The 25876-nt window shown below is 53.2% G+C and overlaps 1 protein-coding gene across 2 annotated transcripts in view; it reads left to right on the top strand.

The window, feature by feature from the left end:
* The first annotated feature begins 303 nt into the window (after window positions 1–303).
* SMAD7 (SMAD family member 7) overlaps window positions 304–25876 on the top strand; it is a 31186-nt gene continuing 5613 nt past the window's right edge. Inside the window, exons 1-3 of one of the 2 annotated variants that reach the window (XM_016148458.2) lie at window positions 304–2530; window positions 3836–3889; window positions 9561–9632. In XM_016148458.2, the coding sequence (XP_016003944.1) occupies window positions 1918–2530; window positions 3836–3889; window positions 9561–9632 (739 nt within the window). In that variant the 5' untranslated portion in view covers window positions 304–1917. Of the gene's footprint in view, window positions 2531–3835; window positions 3890–9557; window positions 9633–25876 lie in introns of both variants that reach the window. The other variant, XM_016148457.2, reaches the window with a different exon arrangement.

The following is a 25876-nucleotide window of genomic DNA, read 5'->3' as shown; positions in this document are numbered from 1 at the left end:
CACCGCCCCCCGCCCGCCCATGGTACCCCCCCTCTGCAGACCTAGGAGGGGGTGGCGGGCGCGAGGGGGCGGGGGGAGAAATAGCTTTTAGAAATCCGATCTGTTGTTTGCGAAACACAATCGCTTTTTTTTTTAAAGCGACAGGGTGTCTAGACGGCCACGTGACGAGGCCGGAGCCGGGCGCGCCACTGCGCAGTGGAACCAGCAGAGCAGAGGGCCCGCGGGGGGAGGGGGGAGGAGGCGGCGGCGGCGGCGGCTGGGGGCGGGGGAGGGAAGGGGAGGAAGGGGGAGGGAAGGGAGCGGGAGGCCTTGCGGGAGGCGACGAGCCCCGGGCACACTAGCTCGTTCGCTCGGCGCACGGAGGATCCTGTCCCCGAGCCGCGCCAGCCGAGCCAGCCGGGCGCCGTGCTCGGTCAGCTCGCCGCGCCGGAGAGAGCCGCCGGAGACAGAGCCAGCCCGCCGGCGCCGAGCTGCTGAGCGCCCGGCCCCGGAGCCCCTGAGTGCGGCGCGGCAAGCCCTCGGCGGCGGCAGAAGGACCCGAGCGCCAGGAGAGGGCGGACGGGGGACAAGGAGGCTCCCGGGCGCGACGAGGAGAGTCTCGGAGGAGGCGGCGGCGTGAGGACACCGGGGCCTCCTGCCGCCTCAGCGAGGTTGGGGCGAGCAGCCCATACGGGGAGCCCCGGCCGCCAGGGGAGGGGGCACCGGCGGCCCCCGCACTAGCTAGCAGCTTGCGCCCAGGAGGGCGAGAGCGCGCGACCCTCCAGGGGCCCGCCGCCGCCGCCGCGCCGCCCTCCCCCGCGCTGTCAGCCCCGCCGGGCGCTGCCGTCGCCGCAGCATCTTCTGCCCCTGCGCCACCGCCAGCCCTGAGGAAGTCCCCGCCGAGGACCGGAGCCCCAGGGAGTGCAGGAGGAAAGACCAGAGACTCCCCTAAAACATCCAGATGCTGAAGATTGAAGCAGCCTAGCCAAAGCTTTCTGTGGATTAAAATTATATATGAATTTTTTTTTTTTGGCAGTAAAGGAGAAGACCAGAGAGGATCTGCAAGGCAAAAAAGGGGATGTAACTCGTGGATACGTTTTTTTCCCACCCCTCAAACGTCTTATTCTACTTTGTAAACATTTTTTTTAAGACCCCAGCTCCAGCCGTACGGCCCCAGACCTCCAGGGTGCGAGGAGGTGGTTTTCATTTGGGGCTTTGCATATTTGATTCTTAAATTTTGAAAGAGCCTCCTTATTTCGCCAGACATCTCATGCGGGGTGAAGTCCACTCGACCCCCTCCCGCGAGTCTTCGTGTGTACGGAATTCGAAGAGATCCGGTTACTAAGGATATAGAGGAAAAAAATAAATCGCGTGCCTGCTTTTTTTTTTTTTTTTTTTAAATTGCCTGCTTCTCCCCACCCCCGAATTAAGTTGCTTAGCAAGGGGGAAAGAGGCTTTTTCCTCCCTTCAGCCCAGCCGAACGCCTTTCGTTTTTTACCCCCGCGGATCTTTCATGTAGGACGCCAAGGCTGGCGAGCCGGACAATCGGGAGCCGCTGCGGGGGGGCCTCTTTTTTGGGAGGCGTCGACCCGGGCAGGCTTCGCCGCCCCCAGGGAAGAGGCAGCCGCGTTTCTCCAGGGTGCGCCGGGGCCCGAGAGCCGCGCAGGGCGCGGGCCGCGCGGGGTGGGGCAGCCGGAGCGCAGGCCCCCGAACCCCGGCGGGCGCCTCCGGGCCCCCGCGCGCGCCCCGGCCTCTGGGAGACTGGCGCATGCCACGGAGCGCCCCTCGGGCCGCCGCCGCTCCTGCCCGGGCCCCTGTTGCTGCTGTTGTCGCCTGCGCCTGCTGCCCCAACTCGGCGCCCGACTTCTTCATGGTGTGCGGAGGTCATGTTCGCTCCTTAGCCGGCAAACGACTTTTCTCCTCGCCTCCTCGCCCCGCATGTTCAGGACCAAACGATCTGCGCTCGTCCGGCGTCTCTGGAGGAGCCGTGCGCCCGGCGGCGAGGACGAGGAGGAGGGTGCGGGGGGAGGCGGAGGAGGAGGCGAGCTGCGGGGAGAAGGGGCGACGGACGGCCGGGCGCATGGGGCCAGTGGCGGCGGCGCAGGCAGGGCTGGCTGCTGCCTGGGCAAGGCGGTCCGAGGTGCCAAAGGTCACCACCATCCCCATCCCCCAGCCGCGGGCACCGGCGCGGCCGGGGGCGCCGAGGCGGATCTGAAGGCGCTCACACACTCGGTGCTCAAGAAACTGAAGGAACGGCAGCTGGAGCTGCTGCTCCAGGCCGTGGAGTCCCGCGGCGGTACGCGCACCGCGTGCCTCTTGCTTCCCGGCCGCCTGGACTGCAGGCTGGGCCTGGGGACGCCCGCCGGCTCGCAGCCCGCTCAGCCGCCCCCGTCCTATTCGCTCCCCTTCCTGCTGTGCAAAGTGTTCAGGTGGCCGGATCTCAGGCATTCCTCGGAAGTCAAGAGGCTGTGTTGCTGTGAATCTTACGGGAAGATCAACCCCGAGCTGGTGTGCTGCAACCCCCATCACCTTAGCCGACTCTGCGAACTAGGTAATAAGTTGTTCTGCGCCCCCTTGCCCTACCCCTGGGCGCTCAAGTAGTGGAAAAAAGCCCCCGTGGGCTGTGTGCTTGTGCAGCCACCTTTCCGGAGGGGAGTGTACAGTCATTCCTGGGAGGAGACTTGGGGACAGAAGTAAAGGGACACGGGGAAACTGGAAGGGCATTCCCTGGGGCTTCCCTTACGGTTTTTTTCGCTCTTGCTCCTAGGGGGACTATGGGCTGCTCTTGCACACTTTGCAGGCATACAGTTGAAAATTAGACGCTCTCATTTCCGTACCAGCTGGGGGGGGGGGCGTGTAGAGAGAAGCAGGGGTCACGCCTCCCCCGCACCCGGAAAGGCGTTGAGGTGTGTGGCGGAGCTGGATTTGGGCCAAGCTCGCCAAGGAAGGCTGGGAGAAGCGAGTTGTAAAGGCTGGGAAGTCTCTGCTCTTTTAGTAAATAAGGAGAGTCAGTCACTTCGGGCACAAGCGGCCCGGATACTGCCCTGGCTGCGCAGCTTTGGGGAATTTGGGGCAAAGAGGGTTAGGATGGGAGATTGGACTGGGTCTAGTCTGTCTGACAGCCCATAGTTGTAAAAGAGCAAGGAGTCTGGAGAAGTTGGGTGCCCCCCGCTTTTCCTTTCATGCAACGCAGGAAAGCGCGGACTTGACCATAGGATGGCCTGCCCCTTACTGCACTGGGGCCCGGACTGAGACCCCAGCCTCCTTCATTGCTTCCCTTTTCTCTACATCTCTGTGCAGGGCGGGGAGGGGTGCACCCTGGGCGCCCACAGATCCTCCCAAGTTCACCTGCATTCTTGAGACGCGTCTCCCGGGTGGGCTGAGAAAGGGGGACCCCTGCGTTGCCCGCGCTGGTGCGGACCGGAGCGGCGGGGGCGGAGATGAATTGCACCCCAGGGGGGCGGGCCGGAGAGGGGAGGGGCGGACGGTGGGAGCGGGCTCCGAAGTTTGGGGATGGGGAGGGGGCTGTTTGTCGCCCCCCGCCCTGGGAACGTGAGGTGCGCGGCCCTATGGAGCCGCGGCCGAGCGGCTAGTTTCCTGCCGGGCCGGCGGAGCGCGGCGGCGGCGGCGGCGGCCGCCGCAGACGTGCAGAAGCGGAGCGCAGAGGCTGGCGCCAGGCGGCCTCTTTTGTTTATCTGACAGCTAAATATCAAGGCAATCACCGCCTCGCGGCCCTGCCTCCAACCCCCACAGCTAAGACAAACAGTTGGGCTAAAAGAATGCCTCTGTTATCATAAGTTTCTATCTCTCTTTCTCATGGCTCGGCCTTTATTTTCTCTTACTTTTTTAATTCCAGAGTCTCCCCCTCCTCCTTACTCCAGATACCCGATGGATTTTCTCAAACCAACTGGTGAGTAGATGATTTTAAAAATATCCTCCCTCTCTCAAGTTAGAAACGGATCCTCTAGAACGCGGATTTTTATGTCCAGGCAGAGGCTTGGGGAGGCGCTGCGTTTGCGCGTTGCGCGGAGGTGGTTATAGGTTTCCTCTGTTGGAAGTTTGGTGAATTTTTGTGTTTTGTTTATATATATATATATTTTTTTTTTCTCAAAAACGTTTCCTAGATATGCTTTATAGTTTGTTCCTTTTTCATCTATTTGTACTCCGTGACCGAAGTTGGCCCAGTTTTAACACGTGGAATTTGATCCACGCAGAAGTGTCTTGGGAGCCAAATAGGACAGGTTGATGGGAAAATTCGGAGTCTGAGTGCCAGAAGAGTCAGTGGGAAGAATGGATAATTCGATGGAAGGGGAGACATTTTAAAAAGGTGCAGAGAAGACTTTGGTTTGGAGTAAGAGTTCAGAGAATTTAAGAAGTAAAGGCAAAACCACTCTAACGAGTTTCCTCTGCTCCAGTCCCCTGCAAGTCAGTGCTTCTCCCGAGTTTTCTCAGAATTCTTGGTAGGGGCTATAAAAGTTTTTAGCATAGCTCTGCCTGCCTGTTGCTTTGTCACTGGATGGCAGGCGGCCAGGGCCAAAGCTCATTTGAGGCTGGCACCAGCCCTGTTGAGGTTGTCTGCATTCAGCTTCTGGCTGGCAGTGCAGGAGCTCACCCTATGGAGCAAACAGTGCCAGGGGGAAGGGGGTCAGCAACACTGGGACTGTGGGGGTGACAACAGGGACGACTCCTGTGTCCCGGCGCCCCTTCTTAACAGTGGGAAATTTATTCCCTGGAAAGTAGGGATCGTAACTTTGAAACTTTGTGCCCTGGATACCGGTGCCTGAAAAATATAATGTTTGTGGCTTTCTCTTGCCAAGTTTCTGGGAGAAGAAGTGGAGGGTTGGGCCTCATTTGGCTCTTGGAATTCTACAAGTCCTTCCGCCTCGTGAGTTTTAGCTGTTGGGCTTTCCCCCCACTAATTAAAAGTTTTGCTGGGGTGTTGTCATAAATTAAATACTTTAATGAACAGTGTAACCAAAGCCCACAGCCCTCCCGGGACTCCACCGCTCCCAAGTTGGGAAGGCGTTGCTGCTTGCCTGGTGCCTGTCTAATAAGTGGCCTGAAAAGCATGTGATATTTTGCTTTCGATTTACAAAACACCAGATAAATGGTCATTAATGAGGAGATAACCAGCCCTATGTATCAGTAACAAACGTTAACTGAAATTTCCAAACTTTTCTCAAAGAGTAACTTGACTGGGTTTTTGGCTCCAAGACTCAGGAATTCTTTATGAGGTTAGTTCTCCAAGGGGGCCACCTCTGTCCAGTTTTTGGTTTTTTTTTTCCCTGCAGTCTTCAAATTTGAAGATTTTTCCTCTAAAGAGATAGACCAGTCATCTTGGCCCCAGGAGTAAAGACAAATAGGGGGTAAATGTTCCCAGAAGCCTCCTAAAACCATGGAAGAGAAGGGTTACATTCTCTTGGGTTTCCTGCAGAGATACCGGGGTAAATCTGTTCACCGGATTTAAGCAGTCATTCTGCCAGGCCAGGACCTCATTTTCAGTGAGTAGAGTGATATATTTATTCATTAGCAAGTGTTGACATTAGGTAGCAAAATGTGTGTAAACAGAGAAGCCACAAAGACAGGAATGTGCCATTTCCAAGGGGGAGAAAAGTTCTCCAGATCAGCCAATAGGAAGTGATTAACCTGCCTATCGGAAACTCAAACAGCTGGTTACTCACCCAAGACGCTTTGTTTAAAACAAAACAAAAAAGAAAAGAAATGAAAAATGGCCTCGATGTCTAAGGACTTGAGGGTAGTAGGGGGCCTGAGGACTTGAGGTTGGAGGGAGGAGAAGCCCCCTGTGGAAGGGACTGTTCTGACACATTCGAAGGGCAGCGAGGTCTGGGGCTGGTTTTGCAGGCTGCCGTAGCCAGGGTGTTGAGGTCAGATCCATAGATGGGATGCTACCCCTCATATTATATGTGGGAGGAGAGTATTTAGCTGGGGAATTTAATTTGGATCAGCCGCTTACATTCTTAAGTTTTGAAGCCCTAGGTTGAATTTTTGGTCTGGGTTTACTAGGTGAGAACCAGGCATAAGGTTTTACGATGGACAGTTATTAAAATCCTCGTCAGTTGCACAACTAAGGGAATCCTTTCTCTGAAGTCTCCAGCTTGGCAAGGAGGTAGTGAGGAGGGGGCTGGGCCCTGTAGCCTTTGCAGGGACTCTAGGGCCAAAAGCGAACCCGGGAGCTCCATTTTGCCATGGTTCAGGCTATTCAACTGAAGCCTCTGCGAGTGTGTGATCTTTGGAGACCTGGGTGCTAGGTGTTCCTAAGCCAGCAGAATCATCTGAGAAAGAGTGTTAGACGCAGCTGAACTTAGGAGCAGGTTGGCCGTACCATTTGGCAGTCAAAGACTCCCTCCCTACCCCCATCGCACGAGGAATAAGCATGATGTTTGAAATTAGATCTCACTTTACGGAGTGGGGGGTGCTGGGGGTTCGTTCTGTAGGCTCTGCTCTTTGTGTTCTCTGTATCCCATAGTCTGAAAGTTTGAAGAATGCGGGGCGGGGGGGGGGGGAGCGGCAGGAGTGGAGTGGCGGTAGTTGCTTGGTGTGCTATACCTGCTTAGGCTGGGGACCCAGGTGGCCAGTGTTCATTGGCAGATGGAGCCTCCAAAGCCTAGTTGAGAAGTCTGGTACCTAGCCTTCCTTTTCCTCTTAATTCCATCTACTCTTAACTTTTCTGGGCCTCTTTATAAATCCAGATGATCAAAAAGTTAGATTAGGCGGTTCCTTCATTCACTCGTTTATTGGTTCGTTCCTTCTGCAGGCCTGATGATGTGCCTGCCTGAAAATAGGATTCCAATGCAGTAGATTCTCCTTCTGTGCCCAGGGCTGTGGATTGGGGCAGAGCTGGGATACCTGGGGTACACTGCCATTGGCGGTGGTGGCGATGGCAGCGGTGGTGGTTCCTCTGTCATGGACAGTACTTAAAAAAGTAAGCTCAAAACTAAGTTGACAGTGGCTCTCTGGGAACCATTATCTTGGTGAGAAAAGTGGGATCCCAGCCCTTTTACCTGGTACCCTTCCTAATAGCTTGTTCCAGGTTTGCATCTTCTAGGGCTCTGTTGCTGTTGGGAGAGGGGAATGAGTCTTTCTCCCACAGCATCCAGCATTTACTGGGTACTTGGTAATGTTCAGCAGTGGATAGGAGCCAGGAATGGCCTCCAACTGCTGAGTGTGTGCCAGCCTGGACTCTGGGGAGTGGGCAACACAGGCAGAAGCTGAGACCCTGACTTCAGAGATGTATCTTGGCGGAACTTTCCCGTGGGCAAGCAATGAAGGCGTGGCTTCTCTGACCTTTCTTCGCTAAGCTTGGCAGTAGCTCGAGGCCAGTCTGGATGCTGAATACTGTCTCAGCCTGACTATCTGTAGGAAAGAGAGTGAGGACTCTGGTGGCCTGGGGAGGGAGGGCTGTGGGACAGGGTCTGAGCTCTTGGGTATGGCCCAGCTCACTGGGTGGCCCCTTGGGCTAGTCAATGACGCCTCAGTTTACCTGGGTGCCAGTCAGACAGGTATACTTTGCTACTTCACAGGGGTGGTAGGGAGGCCTAATTAATGTTCGTAAATCTTGCTGAGATCAAAGGCACTGCAGAAGGGCAGAGCACCATTTCGTGAAAACGCTTGTGGTTGCCAGTGTGGAGCTGGCTTACCTTTGATCTGAGACAGGCCGACACCCTGAATGTGGTCCCAGCTCTGCCCTGAGATGCCAGGCCCTCCCTTTGAAACACACCTTGCCCTGGGATTCAGCCAGCCAACGCTGGGTGAGGGGAGTGGCCACGGATAAGTCATCATGTTTAATGTGGGGTGTCTTCTGTTTGGGGGTAGATAGCAGCCTATCTCTAGAACATGGAGAAGGCCATCAAAATAGTTTAGAAAGTGCAGGGTATACACCATTTAACAAGCAGCTCCATTTCCTGTCTCCCCTATTGTTTTCCATTTGATTAAGTGTATCCTGTAAAACTGTATATTCCTGTTAGGAACTATACTTTACGCTGATAAAACGAGATCATACACAGTCTTTTCTAACTCTTCTCTGGCTGCCACCACTCCTCTGCTTCCCCTTCCCCTGTTGAGGAGAATTCTTGAAAAGTTATTCTTCCAGCCTGAGAGAGAATGCCTGCTGGAGACAGATTAGAGAGAGAATTGAGGGGTAGGTGGGGGGGGGGGTGTGGGGGCAGGCAGTAGAAACCAGAGGTGATTTGGGGCGGTGTGTAGACCAGGCCCAGTTCCCCATCTGCCTTTATCAGGGAGTGGAGAGATGGCTACTGGGCTACCAAAGGGCTCCCATGGGCTGCTGGCCTCTGGGCTGCTCTTTTGCTTGACTTCCTATTTGCCAAGTGGTTCCAGTGGGAAACTGGCAGTGCACATCCCAGGGACATCCTGCTGGTAGCCTGGTATCCTGGCCTGGGGGGAGCTGACATTTGCACCATGCACCCTGTGCATTTGCCGCAGAGTTGGGCAGCACCTTGTCTGAGAGCCAGGCCTTCTTTGTGGATCTCAGTAAGTTTGGCATCAGCCAGGTGAGCAGAAAGCTTACAGGGTCTTGTGTATTTTTGTTTCCTGGGACTAATTAGTTGTGGTTTGTGGGCATTATTTTTTGTTTTAATTGCTTGGAGGGAGGTTGTCAAGTCTATTTCTCAGCTAGATTTGTCATTATCCTCATTAACATGTAGGTCACTCACTGTGCCTGAGTACCTGAGGGTGACAAAGACAGTGAAGAGAAGCTTATAGTATAGGACAGACAGGATCTGAAGGTAAAGGATCAACTAAAGCCAGCAGGAGGAAACTCCAAGTGTTGGGTGCCAGAACGATTTTATAGGAACTGAGGGCAGGGAGTCTTGCAGGCCTGGGGTTGCCCGGGAAGATTTCCAGAGACATGGGGAGTTTGGACTAGGCCTGGAAGCAGGTAGAACATTTCCCCTCCGGCTGGGAGCCTTGCCCAGAATTTTCAGTCTTGATCTGGTGGTAGCTCTGCACAGGTGTAATCATGACTGCAATCCATTGAGTTGTACTTGAGATGGGTATGCTTTCTTACGCTCATTAGACCTCAGTTAACAAGGAAAGAGAGGCCTAATGACTGTCTTGATAAAGCCCTGAAGAGCTGGGAAGTCTATCTTTAAAAAGATGAGGGCCGTGAGAGTGGCAGAGAGGCCACTGGATCCAAGCAAGGAGACTGCCCTTGATTTTTCTCTGAGAAAGATGGCGGGGATATAGCCACTAGGGTGGAGGGAGCCTGGGCCTCCTTTGACCTTGGCAAACTATCTGGTTTCCTCAATGGGGGACTTGCAGTACCAGAGAAATTCCAGCCAGTCTGTGATCGACCCTGACCTGACTAATGATTAACTGGCTGCCCGGAGCCCAGACGAATGACAAGGTGCTGTGGTCTGTCTGATGATGGGCAGCAAGGCCCGAGCAGCCCATTCATAATCAGTCTCGAGGCTGGGAGTCAGCTCTTTGGAATGTGTGGTTTCTCTTTAATGCTGTTTAGAATGTGCTTAAAAATTAATCTCGGCGTTTTTATTTATTTATTTCTGTATTTATTTTTTCTCTCCCCTTTTCAAAATCTGCAGCAGATTGTCCAGATGCTGTGCCTTCCTCCGCTGAAACAGGGGGAACGAATTATCTGGCCCCTGGGGGGCTTTCAGGTAAGACGCTTTCTTGGATTTTCCTGACTATTGCAAGACCTCTTGATTATTGGAGACCGGAAGAATAGGGGTGGCCGTCTGTCACCCAGCGGGTCTGGTATTCTCACTTTTCTGTGCATTAAATCGGGCACATCATCCTTGGTGACTCTGTGGCCCTTCAGCTTGTCGATCTGAAGTCCCTTGCACATCAGGACACTCCAGAGATGTGGAAACAGGCCTGTGTTGTGCTGTGTTTTGTGGCGGTTAAGCAGCTCCGGCCTTCCATTTGGTGACTTTGGTGCCACTAGTTCTAGATTTCGGCTCTTTTTTTTTTTTTCTTTGTCCCCTTTCCTTTTGCTCTTTGTGCATTGGGCGCCTCAAGAGGAGTGGATCCTACCTCTCAGGAACTTTTTTGAGGACAGATCCCGTGTAGGATGGGCGGTCAGAGTAGATGTCCTTGCTGTTTCTCCGAGCCCCGATTCCCAACCAGCCTAGTGCAGGATGCTGCCGTGCACGTCTAGGGCCGGAGGTGACCGGGTTTGGGCACCGCAGACAGTGGGTGTTGGCACCACTACCCAGGACGGAAGGTTTTCCTTAGTGCTGGAGGGTTATGGGATTGGATGAGGGACACTGGGTAGCAGAGCATCATTCTCCCTGAGGGACGTGATAAGAAAGTGATAAACTTGGAGAAACTCATTAGCTATGCAACCGAGAGGCATTTCCTTTTTTATTTTTATTTTTTCACAAGACATCCTGTTTCCACCTGTATTTTTTTTTTTTTTCCCATCCCAGTGTCCATCAGTAACTTGGGAAAAAAAAGAAAAAGAAAAACTCTAGCAGAGTTCTGGGCATTTCTTGCTTTTGGGACATTGGTTGTAGGATCGTGGCAACTCAGATGGAAGCTGTAAAACTGTCTTTGGGGGGTAGAGAGTGCACACCAAAAACTGTCCTTGGAGATTGGGGCATACATACCCTGTTTTCGGAGGGGACTAACTGGTCAAGCGTCTCTTAGGCTCGGTTCGTCTTGGCCAGTTCCCTCCCAGGCTGTCCTCTCCAGGAACTGAGCTTGCTGAGAAGGTCTTCAGGGAGACCTGTTTGTTTTCATTTCTGTGCAGTATATACTCTGAGTGTTATCTGAGACAGAGAGTATTGTTTACTCAAGGGCTCCTAATGAGAACTGCACAGGAAAATGAGGGACCCAGAAAGGGGAGAGGGGCTTGGGGGTGGGGGTGAGGATGGGCGTGCACCAGAGCCTGCCAGGACGCAGGACCCTCCTGCGGCAGCATTGGAGCTGCGTCTTTTCTGCTTTCTAAGGCTCAGAGAAAGAAAGAAGCCCAACGAGAGGAAAGGGTCTGGGCAAAATAACACACTCAGGATGTTGTTAGATGGTTTTATTTTTTCAATCCTGAGGGTACAGGGAGGCGCCCCAGCCCCTCCGAACCACATGAAATAAGCAAGGGAAGTGGTAGCTTTTGAAAGGGGGCTGTTCGGAAGGTTTGTCTTATTGATAACATCTTGTCTGTCTCCTGCTGGAGGAAATGACGACACCAGGCTGAGCCACCAGGCCGAGTGCCTCCCTCCTCGGCCCCCAGAGAGCTAAACAGTGTGCCCCAGTAAAAACGGTGTGCCCCACACTGCCCCTTTCGAGTGGGCTTTATGTCCCTAAAGCTTTTCCAGCCCTAGAAAGAAACCGAGGATAAAACAATTATTAACTCTCCCCCACACCCCCAAGGTAATTACAACCATTTAGATTAATGAGAAGCTGTTAGGAAGGAGTGCTTGCCTCTGAAGGGATCCCGTGGTTTAACAAAACTGCAAAAAGAAAAAAAAAGGAAGGGGGGCTCCACATGAAAGAGCATTTGTTTTGAATTTTAGCTCTTGATTTACTAATTCCCAAGGCTTCAAAGTTTGAGCTCTTTCTTCTTTTCCTTCGAAGTTGGAGTAGTTTATTAATAATGTGCCGTGGGGGGGATATCGAAGAGACTGTGTTTTGGGTTGTTGCCAGTGGTTTGGGGGTATCCGAAGGGGAGGCGATAGGCACGGAGCAAACCTGGGGTTACACCATCTGCAGTGAGGATGCCGCCTCCTCCCGCAAAGATGATCGTAGAGGCCCCCGGTCCAGGGCAGAGGGTTTCATAAGGAGAAAGCCCAGACCTCCTCCTTCCCAAGAAGTTTGATCTTTCTGTGGAGATGGGAGTAGCCTGAATGTGTCCGCTGCCTTGCAGAGGATGAGGCCCCATGGTGGCTGTGGTGGCTGAATAGGGCAGGGGCAGGGCTGGGGCCAGGTAGGAGGGCCCTGCCAGGTAGGGGGAGGAGCTAGCCGAGGCTGGAGGGTGGGAGCCTGTTTTGGGGAAGGGAACACATGGGCATCAAGGTAGGGAGCGGTGGAAGCACCCACAAGGATTTGTCCGCTTCTCCCCCTTGAAATAACCTCTCTGAGTGTCTCTTTCACAGGCTCTGTGTGCTGTTTGCCTTCCTGTCCTGCCCTGGCTGAGAGCAGGCTTAATGAATGGGGCTCAGTTTAGGGTGGGAGGCAGGTCGGCAGCGGGAGCCAGGGCTTGATTCTCTTGGCACAGGAAGAAGGGAAAGAAAAAACAGCCGAATGTGAAAATGTGGGGCCTCGGTGGTGTGGGGATGCGGGTGTGCTCAAAGGCATGCCCCCTTCTGAAACGCCGGGGTGACTCCCAGGCTGGCCCTTCCCTTTCCTGCGAGGAAGGGGGAGTGGGCGGTAGGCGCCCTGGGAGCAGGCCCGCTGGCTGCAGGTCGGAATTCCAGCCTTGCAGCGTGGGGCTGGCCCGTGACAGGCTCAGGCCTTCGGGACTCACAGTGAGCACACCCCACCCCTGCAAGTTTCTTCAGTCTGGGAAAATGGCACATTTTTAGAAGGCTATGACTTGGTTCCAGGAGATTGTACTTTCATTTCTGACAGCCGGCTCTCCGAGACAGATGGATTGCTTGGTGCATGGTTGTGTGTGTGCGTGTGCATGTGTGTGTGTACGAGCACGTGCTGATGTACAGATAGATGGTCCCGTGCACAGACACATGAGCAGGCAGATGCCCACAGGCGGGCTGTGGGGTAGGCCTGGGCCCTCTCACATGGGGTCGGTAGACCTCACGGCAACTTCTCCAGGAGGGTACGCACTTCAGGGACAGGGGCGTGTTTATGGACTGGTTCTGGATTGTGACTTGTGAGCCTGAGTTAAACTCTCTGGGTATGGTACCTTTTGAAAGGCACAGGATTCCAGAATGGGCCCTTGTTGCCAGAATGTGTCCCGGCCTAGGAAGACCCACCTCGGAGAGGTCTGATAGACAGGAAGCTTCTAGGTTCAGCGTGGTAGTGGAAATGGGAAGGATTTGCTCCCAGAGCTTTCACTGTACCACTGGTAACGAAGAGTGTGTTAGGAGCTGTCATCTTTGCAGCTTCCATCTGGAGTTTCGGAGGGGGGATGTCTTTCATTTGGCTTATCTTCCGTCTTGGTTTGTGGGGGGGGGGGTTTGAAAGAAAGACCACCTCATTTGCAAGTTTTAGGTCTTCATGCATCCTCCAGCCTTCTTCTTTATATCTGAATGCTTGCAGCTGGCTGGGCCTCAGCCATACAGACCTCGGACCTCCCTGGTTAGGGCAGGGAGCGAGTGGAGGTCGGCAGCCACTTGTAGTTATTTAAACTTCAAAAGAGGCTTCAGGGTGGATTTCAGGGAAGGAGGTGGGAAGCAATGGAGACATAGGTACCAATGTCTTTGGAGGGGGTTGTTGATAGAACCCTGTCTCTCGTCTGTGTTAAGTCATGCTTTTTGGATAGACTCTGTCCCATCAACCCAAGGGGGGCCATCTCCTCTGCCAAGGTCTTGAAGGATCCATGCAGAGCTTAGTTGGGGTAATGGAAGTGCCCTGAGTCAGCAGTCACTGCAGAAACCATTCCCTTCTCTTCCCTCCTGCCTTGTATGGTAGCCTCAGTGGAAAGTCTTCAAAAATACCTCTAAAACCTGAAAATGCGATCCTAGCTCAGGCCACGGCCAACCTGGGCTTAAACCAAGTCGTTTAGGGAAGATTGCTCCATCCTGTTTTTAAGGAAAGTTGTCCAGCTTCCTGTGAACAATTATTTATTGTCTGGCTTGGGATGGTGATGGCAAGCTGGGAACCTGGGTGCTCGTTGCTGTTTTTTGTGTCTTTGCCCTGCTTGGAACAAGCAGCTTGTGGTTTCACTGAGCGCTCCAATGCCATTGAAGCGTGGGGGTGGATTGAGCTTATCCAGGTGGCCAAGTGCATGGGCTTTGAGGGATGATGAGCAGATGGACTAGGACATGTGAACCTTACCTACCCACTCCCCTACCCCTAAGTCACTGCGAGAGGTGACAGTCTAGAGCTCTAAGAGCTCTGTCTTCCTAAATGCCGGCCTAATGACTCGGGCCTAGGGCCAGCTTACCTGGTACACACCCACTCTGGTGAAGGCCAGTCCTGGACAGCAGCTCAGGCTGTTTGCCACCTCATCTGCAATGCTGGAGGTCACGTCCTCACCTCTGGAGAAGGGCTCATTGATAAAACCTCTTTTGTCCTGCAAAGAATGAAGCAGTCAGGCGGGGGTTAAATGCAGCGTGACAGCATTTAAAGTCGCGCTGATTTGGGCTGCTCTGCACACCAGACTAGGTGGGCTGCTCCCGCATGCATCCCGTCACTGAGGCAGACAGGGCAGCCGCCGGAGGTGGGGGAAAGGGCCAAGTGAGGGCTAGTTTCCAGCGCAGCTTTGGGCTACAGTCTTTAACACACCAACCCCCTCCTCTACCTTGAGCCTTTTCTTTAGCAGAGCCTGGTCGTTGTAGCTGGGTGAACTTCCAGGACCTACGGGAGGGACCTCTGACAAGCTCAGAGCCAGCAGGGCAGTGAAAAGGGAGGAAATGCCAAAGGATCCAAGATCGAGTTTGGCTTCCTTTGCTTCTTTATTGTTGCCGTTACTGCGCCATCATATAATACTGCTCTGTCGTGCCGTGATTGCCTGGCTGCCACTCATTCACTTCAGTCTAGGCCTGGAAGCCGGAGCAGCCCCTTCCAAGCAGGTGTGTGTCTTGCTTAACCTGGTGGGAGAAAAAAGGCACACGGTGACGTCACAGACTCCCCTGCACGTTAGGACTCCTGGGATCTTCTGAACCGCAGTCTGTTGGTGGGGTCCCCAGTATCAGTAGTCGTGAGGCTGGCCAGGTGATTGCGATGTGCAGATAAGTTAGGGAGCCCCTGGGGTAGGGAGTAAAGGAGACTTCGTTCCTGCTGGGAGTTTCTTTCACGGCTTCTCTTGGTGGTGGTGCAGGTTTTCCGTGATTCTGCACAGTAGTTCCCCGCCTTATCTGCGGTTTCACTTTCCCACAGTTTCAGCTTCCCGCAGTCAACCACAGCCCGAAAATATTAGATGGGGAATGTCAGAAATAAGGCACGCATCATTTTTCAGCAGCGCGCCCTCCTGAGGAGTGCGGTGAAATCTCCCGCCGCCCCAGAGCGCGAATCGGCCCTCTGTCCAGCGTGTCCACGCCGCGGATGCCGCCTCGTAGCCGCCTCGGCGGTCAGGTCGGCCGTCGCGGTATCACAGTCCTCGTGTTCAGGTCGCCCCTGTGGCACTTAGGAATGGCCTCAGAGCACAAGAGAGCCCCACCATGCTGGCAGTTCGGATATGCCAAAGAGAAGCCGCAAAGGGCTTTCCCTAAGTGAAAAAGGAATTCTCGACTTATAAGGCATTTATTTTATTGGTCTCACATCATCACAGGAAGAATGGTGAGTACAGTACAAGAGCTTTTCAGGGAGACCCCATTCACGTAACTTTCACTATTGTATGTTCTGATTGTTCTGAATCTCTTACCATGCCTAATTTATAAGTTAAACTCTATCAAAGGTATGTATGAATAGGAGGACACATGGTGTATATAGGGTTTGGTACTCTCCTTGGTTTCAGGAGTCACTGGGGATTTTTTGAACAGATCCTCCATGGATAAGGGGACACTACTGTTTACGCCCCCATAGTGAAGAATTTAAGTGTTTTCTCAAATAAGGTTTTTGTTTGACTGTAGGAACTTGACAAGGTACATTAACCGCGCCTTCCTCCAGTTGGCTTTGCTGTTGTGAATGGCATTATAAAAGTGACTCGTGGGACACAGTCTTCTCTTGGGCTGGTAAAGAGATTCTGGAACCAGACAGTGGGTACAGGTGCACAGCTCTGTGAACGTATGTACTCGATGTCACTAATGGTAAATTTTATGTTATGTGTATTTTAAAAAGTAGTGACCTGCGGTAGCTTTTAACTACATGCGGATATTTTTGGATGATCCATAAAGAGCAGTGACTTTGGAGAAGAAAAACGGAGACACTTCTGTTAGGTGCCTGGGACCCGCTGTTGATAGGCCCTTGTTTCCAGGGGAGCCTCTGGGCAGGGCCGGGGGCGGGGCGGTGGGCACAGTGATGAGCCTGACTCCCTGACCCGATTTACCTGAAAAAGGCGCCAGCTCAGTGTTGATTTTTCGACCTTCCCTTTTCCATGTGGTTTGCAGAAACGAGAGGCAGGAAAGTTCCCTGTGGTTTGTTTTTCGAGCCTGACCTTTCTGCAGGGGAAGCGGGTGCCCTTGTGCGACGCAGGAGCTTGTCTCCCAAAGCCCGGGGTCCCCCGCGTCATCCAGGTCCTTTTTCTGGCCTTCGTGCTGGAGCCCCTGATCAATGTGGCATCGCCGCCGAGGTTCTAGGGCTGCAGAAGAGGCGGGCGACTTGCCCGGAGCCCTCCCTTTGTGGGAGTCTTGTGAAAGGGTACTGTACAGCCAGCCACTGGGAGGCCAGCACTGGCCCTACCGTCTTTCTCACTCGGTATTGAATGGCTAGCCCAGCGTCTGGCTGTGTGCCTACTGTCACAGAGAGGCTTCCTCTCTGGGCTATTTTCAGCGGGAAGATATTATTAACTGCTGAGGCACAGTTCTCAATTTAGTGGCTAACACACCAAGAAAGCAACATTCACCTGGTTGTGGCAACTCTACTAAAACACCTTGGCTTATTTCAAGGGCTTGGCTGCCCCTGGCCCTCTCCACTTCACCCCATGGGGTCTCCTTGGGAATCTGGGCCCTAATCCAGTTTCTGGGGAAGCCACGATTGCAGATTCAATACCTACCATAGAGAGAATGAGGCTTTTTAATTAAGCCTACTCTTTAAAAGTGTAGAAAGTGATAGTATTTATATTCTAAGAGAGGAAGATTTTGCAACAGGGATGAGGCACTGGATGGGAAAAGAAACTTTATTCTGTAGGGTTTAGGACAGTTGTTTGAAACAGGGTGATAACTTTCACCTTGTCAGTGAACAGGAAATATTGGGACAAGACAGGAAATTGCATCACTCGTTTTATGAGGAGAACTCCAGAAAAAAGATGTTCATGAAAGGTAGTGGCTGAGAGGAGACCAGCCCTGTTTGGTCCCCCCCCCCCCCCTTTCCCTTCCACTCCCACGAGAACTTTTAGGCCATTTTCTTTAAGAAAGAGGCTGTTTGAGAACTTTATGTTATTTTTATTATTTAAAAAAATATTTTACCAGAAAGGTCACCTTCAGTTGAAATGTTAACTGCAGCCTTATTTCCCGGTTTACTGAAGAATCTTTCATGACTTTAGAGCTTCCTTCCCCAAATGGCGGGCTGAGCGGCTCTTGGCTGGAAGCAAATTTTGGTTTGGCTGCTCAGTCCTCCACACCGAGCCCCACCCAGTGTCATTAGCTCAGTTTTAACTTGCAACGAAAAAAGAAAAAAAGTTTTTTTTTGTTTTTTTTTTGGTAGGGGGTAGGTAGGAATTTACTCATGCCCTCGGTCTCGTCTCTCCAGTATTGCTTTCCCCTGGCAGAGGTGCCTGGCATTTGGCACGTTGGAACGCAGGGTGGTCTGTATTTTTAAAGCCGCTGAACCTACCTGCTTCTAGGGCTCTAGTGAGGAGTGGAGAAGAAACAGCGTGCCCCTCACGGCTGTGCCCAGGAGCTGTGTTCTGCCCTGGGGGTAAGGGAGTCATGGGGCCGGCCCCCTGGTCACCCAGAGGCGGCTTTGCCCAGAAAGAGGACTTGCCACTACTCCTCGGTGGTTTGGAGACGAGGATACTGACCAGGGTGTGAAAACACCGTCTCCATTTACTCATCTCTAGGTTTCTAAGTCTCCTCTTTGACGACGTCTGTGTTCTAATGGCATGAGACAGTGCCCTGACCGGTGCTGCCGCGGAGCCAACTTGAGGATGAAGACCAGAAAGAAAGCCGAGTGTGTGGCTGGCTTGCTCACTCCCCACTTATTCCTGCGCACCCTCCCCCCCGTCCCCCCAAGCTTTTTTCCTTAGCGTGCTCTGTTTTGTTTTCATAACACTACAAGAGCCCTGGGGTGTGTAAAAGCATTGTTGAACAGCCGGTGAGGGTAACTTGTCCAAACAGAGCAGGACGCCAAGGCAGAACGCTGTGGGCAGGTGGTGTGCCCACAGAGGTTGGCCGGCCGGCGCCTGGCTTGGAAACTACGCTCTGAGAGTCGCTGTGGCTGTCTGGGAAGTCGCTGAGGACAGGGGTTTCTCTCTGGCCACCTCTGTGGGGAACCCAGGACAGGGCCTGGGCCCTTCTGGCTGACCCTGGCCTAGAAGGCACGCTGCCCTCCCAGGTGGGTTCACGTGTGCCCACCTCTGCCTTGCGTAAAGCTGGGTGGGTCACCCACTTTGGGAGAAGCCAGCGTGTCCCTTGGGTTCATTCATTTAGCAGTTATTGAGCACCTACTATGTGCCAGGGTCTGTGAGGTGAGGTGGCTGCAGTTCTTAGGCCTAGGTAGAATGAAGGGCAGCAGGCGTAAAGGCTGTCCGAAGGCGCTGTCGGGTCAGTGAGGTGGAGGGCTTTTGAACAGGAGTTGCTCCATCTGGAGCCAGAAGGGGCCTGCTTCTCAGGCAGTTTCTGCAGGACAGAAGGAGCAGGTCCCACGGGCTCGGAGCCGGGCCATGGGGTAAGGTGTTGTAAGACATGGCGGAGGTGCAGGGACGGGCCCCTGGGGTGACTGTCTGAGCACGCAGGGTAGGCAGAGCTCTTCCGTCATCCTGCTTTGCCTCTGCTTTGGTTGTGTGGTCTGTTGCAAGCTGAAATGAAACAAAGCTTGTGGGTAAACAGAGGTCAATCTCCTCCAGTTCTGGTTCCAGCCCTGGCCCCGCCCCTTGTTGATTGTGAGATAGCTGCAGACCCTGGTAGTGCCTGGGGGCGAGTAGAAGTGACCAGCTAAGCACTGGCTCTTCCATGGGTGGGGGTGGAGGGGATCTGGAATGACAGTATTTAATGCCTTGACAGCCACAGGACAGGTGGGACGTCCTCAGAGCCCAGGTGTTTGACTTTTCTTCTTTAACGCCAGAGGACTGATCCTCATGAAGACCATCTGGGGATGCACTTACGTTTTTTAATTTTAAATCTGATGGTCAAGCACATGTCTGAGGTCCCAGCCTAGGTGTGAGGCCCTGGCCCGCCTGCGCTTGGGTTTGCACGGAGGTGTTTCATTTTCACGCTCATCTGTCCTCGTCTATTCCCTGGAGGCCAGCTGATGGCTCTGCTCGAGGAGCTCACTAATTTAATTAATCTTCTTGCTCTTCTCTGGGGCCCCACTGGCCTCTTCTGGCCAGGAGAGCTGGTGTGGCCTCCGGTTTGATCCAGGGCAGAACTGATCTCATCTCCAATGTCATCTTGCAAAGTTGGAGTTTCTTACAGACAGAAGACAACTCAGATTGACTGTTACCGTAGCAGCGGTCCACCACACCAGGGACCGTTGGTGGCTCTCGTGTTGGTTCATTTCTGTATTTGCCTTTTTACTTTTTAACGTGGGATGGTCACTCAACGGGAACAGAACCAGTACGTCGCTAAGATACGACTACTGTCAGTAGACTCTCCTTTGTCTGCATTCACCACTCAGAGGTTAAATTGTTCCCGTCCACCTTTCCCACCTTCCACTGCTTCCGGTCACCTAGTGAGATTGGAAGTGTCTTCTTCCCCATAGGCTAAGTGAACTTCCAAGGCTAGGAAGGGTCATGAAGAACTGCCCAGCTCAGAAATCCGCTTGGGGACTTTGCCAGCCCCTGGCAGCCTCTTAGCTAGTACGGATGGCCCCTCCCCTTCATTAATCAGTAACCCAGAGGGAAAAGCAAAAGTTGAGTTTCTCCTGTAACCTGGGTGCAGAGTGCTGTTCTTAAAACTAGATGAGGCCCACCTCCAGCTCAGCGGGGTTGCAATTAAAATCCTGAGGAGATATTTCCTGGGAACAGGCCTGGGGTGTGTGCGTGTGGTTGAGGGGGAGCTGCAAAGACTCAAAAGCCTACCCCCATCTCAGTGTTAGCTGGTAGCCGGATATCCCAGACCCAGGAGGAGAAGGAAGGTGCCCCTCAGGTTTCTGTCCCCAGGGCCTGGCCTGATTTCCTGGGCCGAGGGTCGGGGCTCGCCTACCAGCTGGCCACATGGACTTGCATGAGCCTTTCATGAGCCCTGGGCCTCAGTTTTCTCATCAGCAAAATAAGTGGTTGGACTTGGTCTCCAAGGCCTTTGTGAGGTTCTGACATCCTATGATCTTCGGTGCTTGGATTTGTGAGCATGTAGAAATGAGACCTCATTGCTGAGGTAGTAGGGTAGCTAATGGCCTCTTCCATTTGTGAACAAAGCTTGTAGTTTTTCCTTGTTTTCATGGCTTGCAAACTCCCAAGAATGAGCAAAAACTGAGGACTCTTTCCCTAGAAAAATGCATATGTGTACCAGTATTTGCATACATTTCCATACATTTCCTGAGGACTTTTAGTCTTTGGAATCTCCTGTACTCAGAAGGTAGTTTTAAGGGGGAGCTTTAGGGAGCTGTAAGGCCTTTTTCTTTTTTCTTTTTCTCTTGTGGTAAAATATATCTATCACATTTAGCCTCCAAACTGTCGTTAAGTGCCTAGTCCAGTGGCGTTAAGTACATCGCACTGGTGTGCACCCATCGCCTCCATCCATCTCCAGAACTTTCTTTTACCTTTCCAAACAAACTGAAATTCTGTCCCCACTAAACACTAGCTCTCCAGTTTCCCCTCCCCCAGCCCATGGCAGCCACCATTCTGCTTCCTGTCTCTATGAATTGGACCATTCCAGGTAGCTCACAGGAGTAGAATCATACACTATTTGACCTTTTGTATCTGGCTCATTTCACTTAGCACAATGCCTTCAGCAGTTAATTCCTGTTGGAGCATGTGTCAGAATTGCCTTTCTTTTTAAGTGTGTATGTATGTACGTCTTGTTTAGCCATTCATTTGTTGATGGACACTTGGGTTTCTTCCACTTTTTGGCTGTCGTGAACAATGCTGCCGTGAACATGGGTGTATAAATCTCTTTAAGATTCTTCTGGGTACGTGGGATTGCTGGACCATGCGGTAATTCTAGGTTGAGTTTTTTGGGGCACTGCCACGTGGCAAGGCCATCTTGACTTGTGTATCTGCATAGACTGGTCCCCTGGGGCGGGAGAGTACCACAGCTCATCATACTCTTGGATGTGCAACTGGGTGGGCTTGAGGGTGAGCCTTGGGGCAGGGGTAGTGAGAGAAGAGCCGGGGTAGGGGTGGGGGTGACTGAGTCTGTCCAAGTGTGGTGGGGGGAGGTGTGGCCTGGCTCTCTGCAGTGATACAAGCCAGACTGGAGCCCACATCTGCGAGGCCCAGAGTCCTCTGAAATGTGGGGCACACAGCACAGAGCGTCCAGCTATTCGTGTTGGACTCCAGGGGCCATGTGACGGCAGCCCAGGGTGGAGGAGACTTTGTCTTTCATTCCCGGGCGGAGGCTAGGAGTGGCAGGGCCCAGGAGCGGGGGTGCTCAGGCCCGGGAAGTTCTGGGTGCTCTGGGGGTGAAAGGGCTGGGATGGCTGAACAGTGAGTGTGTCAGAGCTGGAGAGATTAGATTACGGAGGCAGACAGAAGCAATGATTAACTTTTCCAGTCTGCACACTGTCTCCAGTCTGTCGTACTGTTGTTTTTCCCTGTAAGTACAGTGCGGCCCAGGCCTGGCCAGGCCCTGGTGTAGGGCTGTAAAGAAAGAGAAGGAATGAGGGCTGGGAGTGAGCAGGGGCGGGGAGCCAGGGAGCCAGGGAGCCGGCCAGAGAAGGAGGCTTTTCCATCAGATCCTGCATTGGAATTTATTGGCCGGAATGCAGTAAATGTTCAAAATGCCATCCCATCCAACAGTTTTCATAATTGTTGTGGAACAAGGGGAGCTGGGGGAGGGGAGGGATGAAAAGGACTTTTGTTTCCCACTGTATTTTTCCACGTCTTGGGACGGTTTTCCTACCGTGTCTAGAAAAACCCGGGTTGAGTTGGAGCTGTGTAGGGGGTGGGGTGGGGGCAGGGCAGGGCCTGCGCCTGGGTCCTGGAATACCTTTCAGGGAGGAGGAGGTCACGGTGCACCAGACTTAATTAAAATGAGGCCCTCAGCAAAAAGCAGCTCGCTGCAGAGCCCCTAGCCCTGCAGACAAAACTGTCCTGTACCCCTGAGGTGGTGTCCTTTGGGAAAACTGGTTTCCTATGCGTCCACTTTTATTAAGACTGTTACCGACTGTTAACATGGATCCAGTGTACTTGCAAGTGGTCCACAAACAAACAAACAAACAAACAAAACGAGGGACCTTTCAGTGGTTTAAGCAAGGGTTCTTTGGTTGGATTCGTGTATGGGAGTGTGCCGGCATTCCCAGTTGGGAATCCACGTGTGGAATTTGGGGGGGATCTCTGGACTCCCTCCAGATGGGAGGTGGGTGGTTGGGTTTAGAGATTTGATTTAGCCGTCTTCCTGTTGTCTTATGGTCCCACCTTTTCTTGGGAGTGGCCAGAGTCATACCCAGCGGGCAGGCCGGCCAGCAGATAATGCCGCACAGGTCTGGGGTGTACTGGGTATGCAGGTTTATGGACCCCTTTCTGGAGAGAGCTGCTGAGTTATTTGGGGGGTAATGGCGGGTACTTCGTGGTACTTCGTGGTGCACCATGGAGTGGAAAAGTCTTGAAATTAAAACTCAAGAAGTTTTAATGAGGCTGGATACACACTAAACGGCAGCCAGAGAGGCCCGTTTACTGTAAATATTATGAATGGAGTTGGCCGGACTGGAGTCCCCACCCTTCCTCTGAGGCCTCTCAGAGCCTGGCAGAGTTGGCCTCCTCCGAAGGCAGGCAGCCGGGTACACGCTATAATTTGCATGGCTGACGGCTGGGGCACAGGAAGCCACGTCAGCCTGGCTGGCGAGACAGACGGGAGATTTTGATTTGTGTGGCTTCCCTCCCCTGCCCGGCTCTACCCTCAATTATATTCTCGGATGGCAAAGTACAGCTCTTAGGAGGGACCCCCAGGCTGGGGGCCTCAGACTTGGGACATTTCGGGGGCTTCAGGAGGTGGGGGTGGGGCCCTTTTGAGGGGCAGGGAAGTACATTTTAACTCTAGTAACGGATTACTCATCACTATTTGTCTGTAAGGCATAGTCACACATCAGTCTTGTAGACTAGGAGCATGTGCCAAATCATCTGTAAGCTCAGGAGAGTTTGTCGGAGGCAGGTGGTGATGGGTGAGAAACTTGCAGGCACCAAGCCTGGGCGCACATTGGAAGTGATTGTGAGAAAGGAGACCCCTCCCCTGGGGACTCACCTTTTCCCGAGGGCCATGAGTAACAGAAAAGTGGAAAGAACACACATTTGTAACTCTGGGGGGGTGGGGCGGGGAGCTAGTTTAGAGATGGACGCAGCAGCAAAATCTGACCCAAATCTCCTTGCTCTTTTGATTTTGTTTTATTGTTGCAAATTAAATGCAAAAATGTGCCCTCCTTTCCAAGTGATTTTCTTACTCTCCAGAAGGTAGTAAAAGTAAATGGAGCTGGCATTGTTTAACACTTACCGATTGGGCACCTTTGTGGGTCACAGGATGTAGCCCGAGACCATCAGAGCCAGAAGTGAGCCCAGCCCCCTTTATGTTCGTTATGGATAGGTTAAACTGAGACTCAGAGACGGCGAGCCGCTTGGCCAAGGTCACAGAGCAGCTGATTGGCAAAGAAGCTGCTTCTTGGTGTGAGGGAGCTGGACCTCATGCTCAGCCCTAAAGTAGGCATAGCATTTCCAAAGCGTGTTCTGAAGGACACCTATTTTTTCGCTCTAGCATTTGCATAGGAACCCTTGGGGACTGGTGGCTTTAGAGGCCTGAGAGGGCTGCCCACCCATAGCTCACACCCAGCAGTAAGCAGGATCCTGGCCTCGAATCCCAGCTCTGCTCTTTGGCACGTGACACATGCCTTGTTTCTCCTTTCAACATGAGGATGGTAGTAAGTAGTCTGCAGCCTCACAGGGCTGTTATTGGAGTCCCTTTCAGCAGGGCCTGTACATAATAAATGCTTATGAGATGTAGGCCCGGAACTGTCCTCCCACAGGAGAGGATAAGGTGGCGGGGGAGGGGGGAGCAAAGGGGAAGAGTGATCAGTGTTTTCTTAGCAGTTGGTGGAGAACTGAAGAAGAGATAACCCTCCTAAGAGATGAGACCCTTGAGTGGGGCTGCAGGCTGGGCCCTGGCCCCTGGCCTCAGGCCTCTCTCGTATCTCATCGTCATGACAACCCTGTGAAGCTGGCACCGGGAGCGTACATCACTGCCAAGGTTCCATAGGAGGTGGATTTGAACTGGGGCAGTGAGGTGGGGGTGGGGGTGTTTGGGGGTGTCATACCACAGCAAGGAACTCCCTGAGGGCCAGGATTTAGGGAACTCAGTTAGCTGGGCCCTGGGACCTGAAGAAGCACCTTGGTTTTTGAAAGAAACCCTATGGCATCTCCTGTCTACCCCCCAAGTCCAGCCACCTCAATGGAGATATCGCATTACAGAGCCCTGAAAAAAAATCCAGCCTTCTCAGTCCTGCCTTCTGCCAGCCAGAATTCATCCTCTGATCCGTTTGGTGGAGGAGCTCGCGGCAGCGGTGATGGACAGGGTCTGATGGGTTTTCTGGGTAACTGAACATTAACCCGAAATGTTTTGGGTTTGTTTTGACCCCATGGGTAACTTGCTCTAAACCCCAGAGTTGTCTGCTGCTTTAGGAATCTGAGGGAGTCCTTTCCTGTCCCCATGAGATTGAAACATGGCAAATTTGGGCCGACCCCAGAATCCGAGCTGAACCCAGACACCTTAGCAAGTTGCTTATGTGGTGGCTTTAGTTTCTTGGTTATTAGCCTCTTGAAAACAAGAGACCAGTAAGAGTCCTTGATAATCGTGAGTATTTGGGGTGAGACTAGATGGGGACTTATTGGCACAGGGCTCCCTTTTATTTCTCAGCCCTTGACCCTGAAGTGGGCTGGCTGCTCTCAGAACAGCCGTTTTCTGACTGGGGTGGGGAGCAGAGCTGATGGGTGCTGTTAACCTTTGAGATGTGTGATGTAGGGGAAGGAGGGGACGAGGCAACCTGGGTGGCGCCAGAGTCCTGAGGAAGGGGAGGACCCTGGACCTGCTGTGGGCGCGGCGGCGGTGTTTGCATTCCGGCCTTGCCAGGGTTAACTTCTAGGCCTACTTTCGTGCCCTTCATTTGCCCTCATCCTCCTGTGTGAGGCTGCCATTTCTGCCTAGGGAGACCTGTCTTCTCCATCCAGCCTTCTGCTCTGCTGGACCACTGGGGAGGGAGGGGGCTCGCAGGCCCATCCCACTGTCAGATTTTGGCAGAGTAACATCCCTTTATAGCCCAAGTGCCTCGCAGAGATGAGAGCGAGTCAAGACCTCTCCTCGTCTGTCCAATTTGTACTCCGGTCCCCTGGCACCCTGGCAGTTGGGGGCATTGAACACACCGGGTGCCAGCTGCTCTGGCTCTGTCTGTGCTGGCTTCGTTTCCCCAGTAAAGGCCAGAATCTCGAGGACCTCCTCCCCGCCGTCAGCACCGCCTCTGTGTGTGGGCGCAGCCAGGTTCAGATGGCCTCGCTCTCGTGCACGCCCACTTCTCAGAATCTCGCTGGGCGTTTTGGGATCAGTGCTTTTGCTGCCTCTCTGGCCTCGTGGTCAGCTTCATAAGCCGGGTCCTGAAACGGCACCACCGGGGCACTGGACGTGGTCTTTCCTCCCTCCTTCCCTTTTTCTTCATCTAAAACACTTTCAAATGAAACATTTTTTAAAGGGGAAAATTCCTCGTTTACCTAAAATCTGGCCTTGAGGTCTGGTCACTTATGCCATTGGGACCCCGGGCGTGAGATTCATTCATAAGCCTCCGGTCTTCTAGAAGGGTCTGGTCTGTTCATTCACAGTCTGGGTAATCAAATAAC

The sequence above is a fragment of the Rousettus aegyptiacus genome, unplaced genomic scaffold, assembly GCF_014176215.1.
Source record: "Rousettus aegyptiacus isolate mRouAeg1 unplaced genomic scaffold, mRouAeg1.p scaffold_m13_p_12, whole genome shotgun sequence".
Taxonomy (NCBI): Eukaryota; Metazoa; Chordata; class Mammalia; order Chiroptera; family Pteropodidae; genus Rousettus; species Rousettus aegyptiacus.
This window is presented reverse-complemented; position numbering and strand designations above follow the sequence as displayed.